General features: G+C 37.2%; 2 protein-coding genes across 3 annotated transcripts in view; both read right to left on the bottom strand.

Annotated features, from left to right (window-relative positions):
* LOC107591672 (homeobox protein NOBOX-like) overlaps positions 1-3,692 on the bottom strand; it is a 6,107-nt gene extending 2,415 nt beyond the window's left edge. Inside the window, exons 1-6 of one of the 2 annotated variants that reach the window (XM_016280894.1) lie at positions 3,566-3,692; positions 1,768-2,700; positions 923-1,029; positions 741-829; positions 549-652; positions 101-323 (exon numbers count right to left, since the gene is read on the bottom strand). In XM_016280894.1, the coding sequence (XP_016136380.1) occupies positions 101-323; positions 549-652; positions 741-829; positions 923-1,029; positions 1,768-2,700; positions 3,566-3,599 (1,490 nt within the window). In that variant the 5' untranslated portion in view covers positions 3,600-3,692. The remainder of the gene's footprint in view (positions 1-100; positions 324-548; positions 653-740; positions 830-922; positions 1,030-1,767; positions 2,701-3,565) is intronic. The other variant, XM_016280893.1, reaches the window with a different exon arrangement.
* A 4,295-nt stretch (positions 3,693-7,987) lies between these two features.
* The window catches only part of LOC107591629 (syndecan-3-like), a 34,578-nt gene continuing 25,304 nt past the window's right edge, over positions 7,988-17,261 (bottom strand). The window contains exons 2-5 of the mRNA XM_016280841.1: positions 15,065-15,158; positions 12,355-13,070; positions 11,252-11,483; positions 7,988-8,555 (exon numbers count right to left, since the gene is read on the bottom strand). Of these exons, the coding sequence (XP_016136327.1) occupies positions 8,389-8,555; positions 11,252-11,483; positions 12,355-13,070; positions 15,065-15,158 (1,209 nt within the window). The 3' untranslated portion in view covers positions 7,988-8,388. The remainder of the gene's footprint in view (positions 8,556-11,251; positions 11,484-12,354; positions 13,071-15,064; positions 15,159-17,261) is intronic.

The following is a 17,261-nucleotide window of genomic DNA, read 5'->3' as shown; positions in this document are numbered from 1 at the left end:
CCCCCCCCCCCCCCCCCAAAAAACTCCACTTTGCTCTATGCTGATGTCTAGTGGTTAACAAAGGAAATGCAGGGGATGAGTAACCTAGTTTCATACTAACCCGGTGTTGGTCTGCAAACTCAGTGGCATTGTGTCTGCAGAGCTGGGCTCACTGTGTTCAGGTGTGTCCAGCAGCAGGGACACGGTATGAGAAGGGGGGTTGTATGCCGTGATGAGAGGCAAGGAAGCACGCCGTATCGGAGGAGGACTGTGCATGGGAGGGGGCATGTACTCCAAAAAACCTCCTTGAGACACACAAGGTGCCACATCAACACAAGCTGGACCTGATGCGCATAGAAAATTGCATATGCACAAAAAACAGGTGTCCATGTTTGGAATATCTGGCATTTTCAATTTGTTCTAATTAAATAGTTTAATTAAATGGCTTAAGTCCTGTAGTCCTTAGGTTAACTAAAGAGTTTAATCCGTAATGCATAATTGAATTAAATAGCTTAAGCCCTAAAATACAGCATAATTAAACTGTTTAGGTGTATGTTTGAGTATGTGACCTGGTGGACTAGTGCAGCTGGTCCGGATGGTACTGTAGGGGGGAAGTGTGTTTCCAGGTTTGGCATGCTGAGATGTAACAGCAGGAGCTGAGGGAATTTGTGACCTGCACACACACAAATTAATTATATAAGCAATTATATGCATCGCATCACACAGCATGTTAGCTGCATTGCGTCAGTGGGGTCACTTACCTGTTGACCTGGACAGAAGGTTGACCCCGACTAGCAGGAGGTTTTTTTGCTGTTTTTCTCCATTTGGCTCGACGGTTCTGAAACCACACCTGATGTGAGGATCAGAGAACAATTATTGACACTTGTCTGCATTTAGATTCATTTAATGAGATCCTAAGGAATGGATGCCCATGAACAGTGACCATGATTCTCTGGGGCGTAACACCAATGGCAGCAGCGATCTCCTTTCTCTTGTCTCCATCAGGGTAGTGATCGTCCTGAAACACATGCTCCAGCTCCTCCAACTGATCTATTTTGAAAACATTTGGGGCCAGTAAGATTTAAAATAATAATAATAATACTTTTATTCAACCAGGCTGCATTAAATTTATCAAAAGTAACAGTAAAGGCATGTATTATGTGACAAAAGATTTGTACTTCAAATAAATGCAGTTTTTTTTTACTTTCTATTTATCAAAGAATCCTAACAATAATGGATCACATTTTCTAAAAACAAATATGAAGCAGCACAACTGTTTTCAACACTGATAATAATAATATTTTTTTTTCTTTATCACCAAATCAGCATATTAGAATAATTTCTGAAGGATCATGTGACACTGAAGCCTGGAGTAATGACTTTGCCATTCCAGGAAGAAATTTCATTTATTAAAATAGAAAACAGTTGTTCTGAATTGTAATCATATTTCACAATATTATTGATCAAATAAATGCAGCTTTGGTGAGCATAAGAGACTTCTTTATATAGACAATAAACACTATATTAAACACAAGCATTTTTCCGTGGGACACAGAATAAGATATTTTGTCCATACAAAGAAAGTTTGTAGGGGTCCAAAACAACATTGGACCCCATTGACTTATATTGTATGGATGAAAAAACCCTCAGAGACATTTTTCTAAATATCTTTTTTTGTGTTTCTGCAGAAGTAAGTTATACAGGTTTAAAATGACATGAAACTGAGTAAATGATGCCAGAATTTTATTTTCTGGGTGAACTATGCCTTTAATATGTACATTCTCTCACCGGTGCTGTAGAAGGTGCGGGTTTTCTTCTTCGGAGGCATTAGAGGAGCATCCATGCTGATAGAGGGTAAAGCCTGACTGCTGGTTTGTCCACCAACTGAGGCCAGAGGTATGAGAGGGGCCGCTCTGCTAGCAAAACGGGTGTAGCGGCGAGTGCTGTACACCTGCCGCAGCGTCACCTCCAGCTGTCCGGTGGGTACATCGGTGCTGCTTCCATAGGGCCGTTTGCCCAAGCATGGGGCCTCCAGCTGGGCCTGTGGTTGGACGTGAGTTTGAAGTAGAGACTGGGGCTGAAAGGGGAGTACTGTGGTATTTTGAGGGGGTAATGTGATAGATAACGGTCTGGGTGGGAATATTATAGGGGGCTGCTGGGGCAGATCTGAAGATTTGGGGGGGCATAACAAAATGTCTTCATTTATACATCTCTCCACCGACTCATCACACACCATCACCAGGTCTATGGTGCAGTCTGGGCCCATCTGCAAAATACAGTCATCCTCTAGAGGCGGCACCAGCAAGTGGTTTGCCTCTGCATCATTATCATCATCATCTGTCTTTGTTTCATCCTTTTTGAAACCTAATGTACTTTTCTGCTCATCTTTGCTATATTTTTCACCGGTTTCTACATTATCTACTTTCTTGTTTGTCTCTTCATCATCCTCTGTGTCTTTTTCATTATTCTGTTTGACGTCTTCAGTTTTGTTTTCTTCCTCTTCCATCTCTATTTTCCTATCTTCAGGTTCTTGACCTGCCGTCCAATTCTCCTCAATTATTTCCTCTAGTTTCACCTGAGAGTCCCTCTTGAACTCATGTGACTCCTTGTCTTCCACCTCTTTTACATCACTGTTTATTTCTCTCTCATGATCTTGCTCGGTGTTTCCATATCTACAATACCCTCTCTGCTCATCCTCCTCACACAGAGGACATGGACCATCTGTAAATATGACATTGTATAAAAAAGACAATTATATCATTCCAGAAAAGAATGATATGAATGAACTCTTCATCAATTCAGAACTGATTCTGCATCCTATCAAAAAAGGAGCATTATTATCCGTCTTACATTAAGAACTCTCAGACTTAGATTGCAAAGGCCTCCCTCCCCCCCCATAATATTCTGCCATCATTTACTCAACCTCACGCTGTTCCAAACCTGTATAACTTTATTCTGTAGAACACAAAATATATTTTAAAGAATGTTTGTAACCACACTGTTTTGGTAACCATTGATGTCCATTGTATGGGACAAAGAAGAAGAAATATCTTGTTCCTCAGAGGAAAGTCTAATAGGTTTGGAAGGAAATGAGGTGAGTAAATGATGAATTTTTTATTTTTTTTATTTTTGGTGAACCATTCCTTTAACTTTGAGACATGGTTCTCCTTTCAAAAAATAAACTCGTTTTCTAGATATAGCCTAAATTCATCTTAAATTCTTATCAGTCATGGCAGTTCAGACCTTTTACAATGTAAAACTGCAAAAACACAAAGGTCTTTATGCGCTTAATTCTATTTTTATTCAAAGAACGTGAGTATTTCCAAAAAACGTTTGTGTGGTGGGAGCAATACAAATATTATTGCCAGAGAGTTATCATCTAATTAATGATATAAACATTACTTAAAGGTGTGAAACGTGACGTTTTCTTCACGTGCGTATTTACCGCTAATTAGAGAATAAATTGAACCTCCGCCCTGAGTATCAAACCATTAGACCTGTTATCCGTGAAGAAACGAGACCAATTAGACAATTATCGGTGTCAAAAACAATGAGTCAATCAACTAATTTACAGCAAATCACCCACCGTAATCACTGACAAACAAAGCATCTTCAGCCATCGTGTTGCCCACACGCACAGACCTCTATTGGTAAACTAGATATTAAAGTGATTGAGCTTGAGCGAAGCGCAAACTCTAGCCTGAGTATTGATTGATCACCTGCAGACGCTGCTCAGGTTACATCACGTGACATGCACACTAGGCGTGTTTCCGTCCGGTTCGGTGTCACTGTTGCAATCATGCGCGCTTGACCTTCAGTTATATTCATGTAATTTCACTTGAACGGGGTTGTCTCTCTTCGTAACCACTGTGGTAGACTTAAATGTTATATTATTATTTTTTATAGATTAAATGAAATTGAAAATGAAAAAAAAGTATATAGAAAATATATAGGCCTATATCATAATTCCTGATATCCCGTTTGTATATATTTTTTATTTTTTTAGAAATGAATGACTGCAACAAAAAAAACTTAACTTTAAATTACTTGTTGACTCCTGTGGCAATTTTTCGTTGTGAAATTACTTTTATAGGTCAAACAATTTAATTCTGGAGCACAAATATTTTGCTTTCATATAGTTTTTAAATTAGATTCAAAGAATAAAATGTGGAGTTCACAAACAAGCACAAAAAAAACCTAGGTTTGCAGCTATGGGTATATTCCAGTGTTATTTTAGTATCATTGAAGTACTATTATAGTTTTTATTCAAATATTTCATTTTCATGTTAATTCTAATAATTTTTTTATTGTCAATATCGTTTTTTATGGTTTAGTTTTAGTTATTTTAGTTCAAGTTAAACTAAATAAAAATGAGAAATCTTGCCTCGTCAACTACTCAGCTAGTTTTAGCTAATAACCCAGTAATACGTTTCAAAATCACCCCATTCAGCAAGTGTTATTCAGTTATTCTCTCAAAAATAGGAGTTTACTTTGCATATTTTTTTTAATACACTCTACCTTTGTGTAAAACTCCTGGTAGACTGATCAATTAATAATGATGTTAAAATTGTGCCTGATATTGCTTCTAGTTCATACTTGACAGCAAATTAACTTAAGTAAATCGCATTGCATTGCAGGATGCAGAATTCTAAGTACTTAGTATACATACTACAAGTATAGTAAGAATAGTAAAGTACTACGCTATTCCACCATAGCCAACTTCAGGCTTTTAACCAAATAAATCACAGCAGCTACAGAGATAACCAATCAGGTTTTATTTAGAATAGAGTGGCATATTAGTGACAGAACTTTGCCTCTTTATACACAAATCAAACAATGAGGAAAAAAACTTAAAAACAAAGAAAAACAAAAGTTCTTTTAAAAAATGTGCATGTATAAAACCACGCTGGGCGACCGTCAGACCAGGACCATGCTGGTCTGTGATTGGCACACAGACACAGGAAGGCCCGCCTCATATTTGGCTATGAATAGAAAGAGTGACAGGTTACAGGTAAAAATGCGTAGAAAAGACAGCAATGCAAACTCAAAGTTCCACTGATGTCCATAACGTTAACACACAGTGACCTCCAGACGTTCCCGGATGGACAGGTGCATGTTTGTTGTTGGGAGGTGGGGGCTTCACCAGGACATGTGAATGTGTTGCTAACAAGATTAGATTGTAGGAGTGGTGGGGTGAAAGCTGTGAATGCTCAAAATATTAAACCTCCAGCACAAACAGCTTTTTTATTTGTACAAAAAAAGTTAAACAATCATCATGTCTTAATACCTGAATTTCACATACTAATTGTAGGCTTGCAACTATATGTTTAGCATGTAAGCAATTGATTAACATTATTCAAGTCAATATTCCAATTAGACACTAATGATTGCTGAGGTTTTGTGAGTATTGATTGTTAAAGCCAGTCTCTTAGACACAACAGAAGACAAAAACTGAACTAATAGATACGTTTTTTTAATGAATGTTATTTTATTTCACTTTTTAATGACCATTTATGTTTTTGTTTTTTTACCAAATAATTAAATGAAAACATATGCATTATAATTTTCTCAATGATTATAAATACTAATAATTGCATAATTTTTTGCAATATATTTATTTTCGTTATGTTTAGTTGTTTTGAGATCAGCTGCAAATTAATTTTCATCGTTGTTTTGGTCTATGTCTAAGTCTCAAGCTTAAAATGCTTCATGTTTCTCATTGTTTTATGTAAAACGTGGCATAATTATGCAAACATTTACAAGTCTTTATTTTACATGTGAACATATAGTGGTGTAATGGCATCGCTGCTATTCTTTAGACATCTACTAGATGGTGTACTTATTCAGTAGACTGAATATTAAAGAACAGACAACCAAGTAGAAAATGTGAAAATCAGTTTAAAAATATATATATATTGGTCAAACAGATTATTGGTCTAACTTTTATTCAGTGTCCAGGAGACTGGCCCTTACTATAGTCATTTAATTAAAGGTGTGATGTGATGGGTCAGAAATCACTCTATGTCCTATTTACAAGGCCGAGGCTGTGAGGCTATGTAACATGTTTTGTGTGTTTGTGCAATTGTCAGTGTCACATAGCAATTTAAGTGCAGGGAGAAGAGAATTGTCCCCACAACGGAAGAACTATCGGGGAGTCAAACACATTTACAGATGCATTAAAACAAGCCAATTTTTCAAACATACATACTCACGCACACTGTCAGGACATGATCAAACGGAGTACAATATTCAAGCTACAGGTACTGTTGCACAGGTGTGACATTACAATCTTAGACTGAAGTACAACCACCCCGTATGGGTCTCAAGATTTCCCCACCTGCTTAAAATATTCCATAGTGAACAGTGTGGCGTCTTGAATGTGCTCTAGTACACGCATTCTGTCGAATATACTTGAGTGTAGGTTTCTCACATAAAAAAATCATCACCATGCATTCTAAACGCATGATTTGTGATATACCAGGAAGCGTTAGTTGACGTCACGTTTCAGTGTTATGGCAGCTTTACCCTCAGTGATATGTTTATAAATGGGGATGGGTATAATTCTCTATTACTGTGGATATAAAAAGGAAATTTCTGGGACGGAGTGCTGATACTGTGCACAAGCCGTCCCAGATTCGATATAGTACATTTTACATGTTCAGATATTTAAAATGATATGTGTTAAGACAAGTTGTTGTCATTTCAGCGGTTTGCTAACATCTTGTGCTACAGCTGCGAGTAACACTGACATCACACCACATGACATGTCACATACATTCTGAGCATGTCAACCACAGAGTCTGTTGTTGATAGCTTGTTATTGCTAATTCATGCATTTCTAGTCATTTTGTTTTTATGAATTAAATGTATCCCGACATATAAACATCAAATAAAACAAAATAACAGAGGAAAAAGTGACAGTAATTTTGACTATCACTGAAATCATACTGCTTAAATGCTTTCAGCTCAAATATCTTTATGTTAGACAAGCTATTTTTCTCCCAAACCATTAAGTTTACGTTCACCTACCCACAGCAGTAATGTGCCAACCCCCTAATCGCACAAGTTCCTCATCAACACGTTCCTACAACATCCGTCTTGAGCATGACCGTCCATCAGGGTTGTTGTGTGGCATGTATGCAAGTGGAAATTTCTCTGTCTGCAAGTGAATGTGGCCATGAGAAACTAACCTTGTGCTTTCAAAACAAAAACCAGATGCTTGACTAACTACTGGTGAAATACTAAACCTGAGCATAGGTTTCAGCATTTCTCCAGGTTAAACTGACAAAAAAATTGGATATCAATAGCATATGTGTCTGTGTGTTTCATTTTTACTACAGTAGCATGGTTAAAAGCTTGACAAAAATAAAATGTTGTGTTGATATTTACACCGATAAAACCTTACTGCACAGCTAAATAGATAATATCCTTCACTACGAATATTATGATCACCATTTTCCTTCCATTCAGAGCTGCTGATATATTACTGATTATTACTAATGATTACTAAAGTCTTTATACAGAGCAGAGGAGAGGCTAGTCCTCTGATTCTATGCATGCGCTCCCTCACAGCAAATCTTCAGTGTTTTTAATGTGCTGTGTACGTGTTTCGTGCTCCCTGCTCCAAACGGACGGTACCGTCGTGCTGACACATGCTCTCACCAGCAGAGGGAGCGGGGCCAAGTGTGTGCACCTGTGCGTGTGAGTCTAGGCTGGGGTCACAAGGGCACCTTAGACATACAATCGCACACATATGCGCAAGCACACACACACACTCACTCTGTTTCTAGCACCAGGGAAATGGAAGGCACCACACAACGTTGGATCACTCCTGACCTTGGTGACAGAAGAGCATTTTGAGTACAGACGCCAAATTCCCCCTCTACTTCTGCCATGCAACTCTTATTTCTGCTCCTTTTCCTCCCTCTCACCTAACTTTCAACATCCCTCCATGACCCCAACTGTGTTCTTTTCCTCCCCCTCATTTTTTCATGCCGTTTTTTTTATAATGTTGTGCAGGAAACACATCTGAAACGCAGTGTCTTTACAAAAAAAAGAATCAGGTCATAATTTCATAGAACAACAATCCTAAACATATCAATAATAACATGTTCTTAAAAAAGTTTTTTTCTTCTCTGTGTATGTGTAGACTCACCTCGCCCTCTCTGGCCCCACCCCCACCCCAAGTCCCACCCACAACCAATTCCATTTTTTTCTACATTGATCTTTTTCAGTTTTTTTTTTTTTTGTAAAAGAAAGTTCCAAGTCCGTGGAATGAGAGGCACTCTCATGGGGAAACGAGGGAAGAAAGGGATCTAAGGAAAAGGGGTGATATGAAAAGAAAGGAGGGGGGGGTCAGATAGAGACGGGACCAGGTTGGAGAGATGAAGGAGGTTGTACGTATGGATGTTAGGCGTAGAATTCTTCCTGCTTGTCCGGTTTCTGGTAGGTGACGGTGGCTTGTTTAGGCTCCTCCAATGTGTAGCTGCCTTCATCTTTCTTTTTCATCCGGTAGACGAGTAACATTACGAGGAATGCTGCAAAGAGTGCTCCGACTACACCTCCGACAATCACCGCTGGAGAAAGAACAAGAGACATTGATTACTTACAGCATTTCAAATTCAAATCATTATGAACACTTCAACAACAATTATGTTTTCTCCCACCATCCATAAATAAATGTGTAAATGTCTCTGGGTCAATGACAAAAAAAAGAGTGTTCAAGATAAAGAAAATGAATTGAAATCAATTTTTAAATCAAGTCATATCTTTTCATATGGTTTTGAAAAAAATTATATAATATATTAACAAAACTGCTTCACTGTTTATTTTTCCTAAGAAATAATAACACTTACAATTTATAATTTATACAAATATTAATAAATTAATACAAGTTTAAAAACTTGAAATTAAAAACACTATGTATAAACTGCATTTTAAATGTATTTTTGAATAAATCAATAGGACAATAAATATAAAAATAAATTAAATGTCATGACATTGACCCCGCTTTTGAAAATCAATCAGAATTTAGGGGATGCGATGCCTACAATAAGCACAACTACAAATGGACTCTTCTGAAAGAGACAGCTGATATCAGTTTCAATGATGTTTTTGAACCAAACACTCTGCATGATAAAAACCAAACCAACAAAAAGACAGAGAAATAGAGACAAACAAACATAAAACACATTTAATCAAAACAGGGAGTTTTGAGTCTCTCTAAACTAAAATTACACACGAAAATTAAAAATGCAAAATACGAGCTAAAATCCAACTAATTTCACGCTATAGCCTGTGACTCCTACATCTTTACCTATGACCAGGAAGTCTGCAAATACAAAGGCAAACAGTCCTCCAATCAGAACGGCTGAGGAGAGAGAGACAGCATATCAGATGACAGAGAGAAACAAGAGGGGAGATGGAGACAGAGAGGCAGCAAAACAAACGAGGAGAAGATGAATGTGAACAAGGAAAAAAGACAAGGAGCTGAAGACCGTGTTCTCCACAGAGAGATAAAATAACGCCCACTGGAGGCTCTTGCTTGAGATCATAAGAGCAAAGCTGTTATTAAAGGGATAGTACAGCAAAAACAAAATAAACCCATATAAATAATTTTTTGTTGAACGTTTCTTTAAACAACTGTTTCTCCAAACAAAATACTCCTACTAATAATACTGCTAACAACTAATGACTAGCTTTTGTGAAATCCTATTTCATGCTTGAAACTTCAACTTGTTGTGTTTGGAGGAGAAAGAATGCTGAGTTGCATCCAAAGAACACCATACCTACTGTGAAGCATGGGGGTGGAAACATCATGCTTTGGGGCTGTTTTTCTGCAAAGGGACCAGGACGACTGATCCGTGTAAACGAAAGAATGAATGGGGCCATGTATCGTGAGATTTTGAGTGAAAACCTCCTTCCATCAGCAAGGGCATTGAAGATGAAACGTGGCTGGGTCTTTCAGCATGACAATGATCCCAAACACACCGCCCGGGCAACGAAGGAGTGGCTTCGTAAGAAGCATTTCAAGGTCCTGGAGGGGCCTAGCCAGTCTCCAGATCTCACCCCCCTAGAAAATCTTTGGAGGGAGTTGAAAATCTGTGTTGCCCAGCGACAGCCCCAAAACATTACTGCTCTTGAGGAATGGGCCAAAATACCAGCAACAGTGTGTGACAACCTTGTGAAGACTTACAGAAAACTTTTGACCTCTGTCATTGCCAACAAAGTGTATATAACAAAGTATTGAGATGAAATTTTGTTATTGACCAAATACTTATTTTCCACCATAATTTGCAAATAAATTCTTTAAAAATCCTACAATGTGATTTTCTGGATTTTTTTTCTCATTTTGTCTCTCATAGTTGAGGTATACCTATGATGAAAATTACAGGCCTCTCTCATCTTTTTAATTGGGAGAACTTGCACAATTGGTGGCTGACTAAATACTTTTTTTCCCCACTGTATATACACATTACTGTTCAAACGCTTGGGGTCAAAAGTTGATGGAAAAAGTTGTTTTTCTTTTCTTAAATAAATGACTACTTTATTCAGCAAGGATGCATTAAATTGTCAAAAGTGACAGTAAAGACATTTATAATGTTACAAAATACTTCTACTTTAAATAAATGGTGGCCTTTTTAACTTTCTTTTCATCACAGAATCCTGAAAAATCAAGGTTTCAACAACAATACTAAACATCACAACTGTTTTCATTGAGAACTCATTGATAAAACATTGATAACAATAATAATAAAGTTTCTTTTTTGAATACCAAATCAGCATATTGGAATGATTTCTGAAGGATCACGTGACACTGAAGTAATGGCTGCTGAAAATTCAGCTTTGCCGTCACATTAATAAATTACATTTTAAAATATAAATGGTTATTTTACATTATAATAATATTTCACAATTTCCTGATTTACTGTATACTTATTTTCTTATCAGATAAATGCAGCTTCGTGCACAAAAGACTTCTTTCAAAAAAAATAAAAAATAATAAACTCACCAACCACAAACTTTTGAACAGTAGTTGAAATGTTAAGCTGTACAATAATGCCATAAAGTTTTTCCACTTATAGGGTTTTCAGTTCAGTGCAGTCTATAAATCTTATAAGCAACGGAGACAAACAAAACATGTACAAAAATAAAAGATATATACAAGACAAATAGACAGACGGGTTCAAAAACAGAAGCCAAATAAATGAATAAATAATAGAGAGACTGAAGTAGGTTGTGGAAGTGGTTTTGAACGTCAGGCATCGCTCACCTATCAAAACTTCCTTCCTCTCAAGGATGTTCTTCTGTGGAAGTTGAGCGGCTGAGCTTCCAGCAGCATCTACTGTGTTACCAGTCAGATCAGGTTCTCCTGCCACGCCAGTCGCCCCTTTGCCTCTCCCGACCTCGTTGCCTTGGCGACCTTCATTCTCGCGGATTACAAAATCACCACTTGGACTTGGTCCTGCAACTTCATTATTTACAGTTTCATCTGGTGCTTGTGTCTAAATGAGGAATAAAAAAAAGGAAAGAAAAAGATGATAACCCTTCACAATTGCACAACAGATCATGTGTAGCTGAAACTGCTGGCCGACTTTTCTGTAGAAGTTCTTAGTTTTAATATATTATAAACTTGGTTTGAGAGAGTAGGACGAGCAAAGATGTCTAAACCATCTGATGAAAGTGTGGTTTTGATGCAATATGCACATACCAAATGAATGGAATTAATTGACAAATGACATTTATATTTATTTATATTTTTGTCTTAAATGTCCAAAAACCTTTTGGGGCCACTGCAATAAGAGCATACTTACAGAGCAAATCTTTCATGCCAAAAACAATAATGGAATTAGGGATGCACATATCGATTATTGGCCAATGTGAGATATATTTTTTAAATGTACCCATACCTGTCGACAATGGATATTTAACTGCACATTTAAGATTAGATCATTCTTAAATTAATTAAGATAATTTTAATATCCACCATTTATTAAATATAATTACTTGCTATGCATTGGCCAGAATTTTCGTATTGGTGCATCTCTTGGAATATTAATTTATTTGTTAGTTTATATTATGTATGTATTTATTCATTAATTTAAGACATATGGAATAACATAAAATTGTAATATCTTCCTTTTATATAAAATATGATTTTCATTTTTCATATCGATGCATCCCTACATGGAGTACTATTTATTTATTTATTTGTTTGTTTTTATTTTAAGACATAGATAATATACAATTTTAATATCTTTCATTTATTAAAAATAATTACTGGCTTATCTATATTGGCCAGAATTTTCATATGGGTGCATCCTTACATACATTATTTTTTGTTGTTTATTTATCTAGTACTGAGGACTATCTAACCTGTGTTGTGCTCATCACTGAACGAGTGCTGCTCTCAGTGGGGGCGGCTCTACTGGGGGTAGTGTGTGGTTTCCGGGGGCGCACGGGTGCAGTGCTTGGAGTGGTCGGGGCAGGACGTGGTCTAGTTGGCTTAGCAGTGGTGGACTCAACGGTGGTGGGGATGACCTCAGTGGTTGTGATGTCATCTGCTGTTGTCTCCGGTGTGCTAGATGGCTCTAACATGATGGTTTCTGTAGTAATGTATAGATCCTCCTCTTCTTCTGTGGTGGCGAGGTCCTCCGGGTCACTAGTGGCCACTGTAGTCTCACTCAGTGTGGTGGATGATTCCACGAACGCTACAGGAACATCAGTCAGCCGGGGGGCAACCGTAGCTTTGGACCGCTCTTGTTCCTCCTCTCCATCTTGCACTTTATCAGCATCCAACCTTATTATGATCTCAGATTCCTGTTCTCTATCCTGTTCCTTCGACCGTCTTATTTCCTCTTCCTCAGGCTCCTCCCACTTTTTCTCAATCTCCATCTCCAATTTGCTGTCTCCGTCTACATCTTGCCCCAAGCCACTCTCACGTTCTACCTCAGGTGGAGGTGGGCTACTCGGCTCTGCGGCGGGGGAGGCTGAGGGGGCGGGGCCAGTGGCCTGTGTGGTAGAAAGTGGGAGGGTCTCTTCTGTAGTGACAGCCACACCTGCTGCAGTTGGACTAACATCCATATCTGGAACTGGAGGTGTAGAGAAACAGCAATGAAAACAAGGAGATCAATACACACAGTTTTTAGAGCGTGTTAATGTGTCATATGATACCTAGCAAAAGCGTCTGCAAGGCTTCAAAGCAACCTTTAGATTGGTCAGCCCAGGAATGTGAACATCCCCATGGCAACACATGAATAAAATATCAATAACCTTGGTAAGAAAAAACACATGCGCACACACTACAAACAAAGAACAAAGCAAGCGCCACTGCAACACACAAACTCTGCTCATAAAGCGCACACACATAGTCAATGCTTCTTTAACTACAGCCATTCTTATGCCCCAAGGGTTGATTTTTATTAAAGCTAACTGATTTCAACAGATAACGGATAGTTTTTTTCTTTTTATTAAATGAAGGCCACATTAATATTGTCTTAGAAACTTTACCTTTATTTTTTGCTGTTTTATGTTTCAAATGCTTTATGAATAGATTTTGTTTATCCCTGATCTTAATCTTAAATGATGAAAGGCCATCATAATAAATATATTTTAAAAACTATGATAATCTAAACAGGGTAAAATAATCAGAAACTACTTCAATGTTTAGTTAAGATGTTTCATTTATATAATCTGGTTTTTACACAAATTAATATTACAAGTTGTCATGCCATTTTTACCACGAGTTCTTAGTTTAAAGGGGGAAAAAAATGTAAATGTTACCCTTTTTACATCTGATTTTTTAATCTCTATTTTTGATATTCATATTTTTCAATCAATTGCAAAAACTATGCAAAATATTATTTAAAAGTCTAAATTTAAGATAATTAAAATTTTTATCTATGAAAATGAGCTGTTTATTCCATTTTAGTCCATTTAAAATGTCATGTTCATCTCAGAATTGTATTAAACACAATACATCACTTGAGACGTGAAATTAATTTCAACAAAATCACAGAAGTCTCTTGTGAGATATTTATGTCCCCTGTTCAATAATGTTAGCGGCCAAATTAAACAATGTGTGCGAAGCGTGTTTGTAGAGAATCTATTTTCTAAACGACCACAGGGCCAAAAGTGCTCTAAAGAAACAGCCAAGCACTAGCGAATATTGGCAGTCCACACCCAGATTCCTGCTGATTAAGTGATCTTATTTACAGTAATCTGATTACTGAGGATCAGGTGATCACTCACAAAGACACACACACATGCAAATATATGAAGAAGTGCTCTTTATTTACAAGAAAAGAAGGGTGTATTCTACTGTGTCTGTGGGCTTCAGTTAGCAGAGGCTAAAATAAATGTATGAAGTTGTGGGAGGAATGTGAGACAGAGGGGCTGAGAGAGAGAGAGAGAGAGAGAGAGAGAGAGAGAGAGAGAGAGAGAGAGAGAGAGAGAAAAGAGAGGAAAGAGAGGGAGGGGGGGGTAGTAAACGTCCCGCCCCTCAACATAGCAGCATGTGCTCCGGTTGTATTGTAAACAATGACGTCGTCTATATTGCTTATCAATTTGAGCCTGATTGAGACGCAGAGGATATTATTGAAGAGGATCGCGCAGAACCTGTGCAAGCACGGCTTTTAAGGGTAGGACTAAGATTTTTTGTCTTATAAACTGTCTCATACTTTTAGATACGCTGTTATTTGTAAATGCTACTGCTTCTGTTAGCTTTTAATATACGGTTTTATTCTGATTAAAGCTTTAATACAGTTCGGCAACCGCACACGTCCATGAATAACGCTTCTCATAGCTATAGTATGTTAAAATAAGTGTAAGTTGTGTAGTTGTGGGAGGAATGTGAGAGAGAGAGAGTGAGAGAGAGAGAGAGAGAGAGAGAGAGAGAGAGAGAGAGAGAGAGAGAGCAAAGTGAGAAGCAAGAGATGAAGAGGGGGATAAGGCGTTAAGTTGTGAGAATTATACCGGCTGGTGAGGGGATTGGAAGCCCTGGCTGGACTTTTAAACAAGGCAGCTGTGACCTCTTAATGAGTGATTCACACTCACACGTCACAAACACATCACATATCAAACTCACAGCCAGAGCCGGATCCAGAGAATAAGTCCTCATCGTCGTAAAATTCATCTCCAGAACTCTCATCATCGCTTGGTCGAGATATGCGACTCTGTGCCTTAAAACAAAGAGAAAAAGAATTAAGAAACATTTATGACGTCAACCTGTGCAAATCTACCACAAGTGGAATGATTTAACAGTACATTATTTCAAAAACAATATCAGATTCACTGTCAGTGTGTTCATGTGTAAGTGTGAAGGGGTCTAGCGTGGGGAGCCGTTTCATCGAGAGGCCTGTTGCTAGGGGCAACACTTGCCTTTAACCCAATTTCTTAAATAGGGATGAAAATTCAGCAGAAAAAAGAGCTCTCAACTGTCCTCAGACCCAACGTGTCACATAAATGAGAAAATTGGGGCCATCAAATACACAAAAACCCTAGGTTTGCAGTTCACATCAAACATAAAACATTTAAAGGCTGTTTCTGGCAACAAATGTCCTTTAAAAATATTGAATGCAAGTATAGTCAGCAGCCAACGTGTTCATAGTGGCACTTTCAAGAACAACATTACGTAACACCTAACCATTGGTGTAAAAGCACTTCTACCCCCTCTTCTGTATCATTCTTTACTCTTGCGGTGGCTTTCCTTCACCCCGCTCTCATGATTGGTTGGTCTCCAATCCGACACCCCATAAATACTCAGACCCATAAACCGACCCCATGCCCTCCCGGCAATCCCTCATAAACACACACACTGGCCCCAAAATGCTGTCAGTCATCAGCATGCACTTAAGCTTAAGAACATCATACATAAAGAGACACTATTGTAACCGTGCCCAGTTCTGTATCTGATCTAATTACATATTACGCACATAATGTCTATTTATGTGCCTTCATGTTTTGCACTGTAAGCATGTGTCATTCACTAATGCCCCAAATGGTGACAGAACTGGAGAGGCTCTGCAAGGAGGAATGGCAGAGGATCCCTAAATCCAGGTGTGAAAAACTTGTTGGGTCTTTCCCAAAAAGACTCATGGCTGTATTCGATCAAAAGGGTGCTTCTACTAAATACTGAGCAAAGGGTCTGAATACTTAGGACCATGTGATATTTCAGTTTTTCTTTTTTAATAAATCTGCATAAATGTCAACAATTCTGTGTTTTTCTGTCAATATGGGGTGCTGTGTGTACATTAATGAGGAAAAAAAATTAACTTAAATGATTTTAGCAAATGGCTGCAATATAACGAAGAGTGAAAAATGTAAGGGGGTCTGAATACTTTCCGTACCCACTGTATGTACATATATATTTTAATACATAATATTTATGTATTTGCTTTGAAATGGATTAAGAAAATTTTATAATGTTTTACATATTTTTCAGAGCTCTTTACTATATTTAATAATTCTTATTTATATGCCCATATAACAATACACGGCAATAATTTAAATATATTCATACAAGTAAATACATATTATATATAATATGTATTTATAACATAAATTACTATGATTTTATTGAATGTTTTTTAATGTAAAGTCTCTTATGCTTAGCAAGGCTACATACTGTAAAAATTATTACAATGTTTTCTATTTCTAATATATTTGAAAAAGTAATTTATTCCTGTGATGGCAATGGTCATTACTCCAGTCTTCAGTGTCACAAAATCCTTCAGAAATCATTCTAATATGCTGATTTGGTGCTCAAGAAACATTTCTTATTATTAGTATTGTGCTGCTTAATTTTTTTTGTAAAAACTAAAGATTCTTTGATGAAAAGAAAGTACATTTTTTTTAAAAAGGTTATCTTTTGTAACATTATAAATGTCTTTATAGTCATTTTCGATCAGTTTAATGTCTTTCCTGAATAAAAGTTTTACTTTCTTTAAAAAAAAAAAAAAAACTTTTTTTTTTAAATATGTAAATATATTAGCAAATGCCAAATATTTCCGTGACCATTTTGAGGCAAACAAACAGTTTGAAACGCATCAAGTTTGTACCAGAAACCTATCTCTGTCTTGATGCTCTCATATTCAAATATAGTCATGAGCCAATTTATTGATTGACAGCTCTCCTGTCCCCATGTCGAGAGAAATCAGAAGATGTTACTGTAGTTCTAAAATTAATATGAATATGCATTAATTCATCTCACTCAAACAAAAAAACACAGATTCAGTATTCCTCAAAATGAATAAAAATAATGCAACTCAGAATATGACGCAAAC

This window comes from Sinocyclocheilus grahami, unplaced genomic scaffold (assembly GCF_001515645.1).
Source record: "Sinocyclocheilus grahami isolate Dianchi unplaced genomic scaffold, SAMN03320097.WGS_v1.1 scaffold144.1, whole genome shotgun sequence".
In the NCBI taxonomy this organism is placed as follows: Eukaryota; Metazoa; Chordata; class Actinopteri; order Cypriniformes; family Cyprinidae; genus Sinocyclocheilus; species Sinocyclocheilus grahami.
The sequence above is the reverse complement of the archived record's forward strand: the minus strand, read 5'-3'. Positions and strand labels throughout refer to the sequence as shown.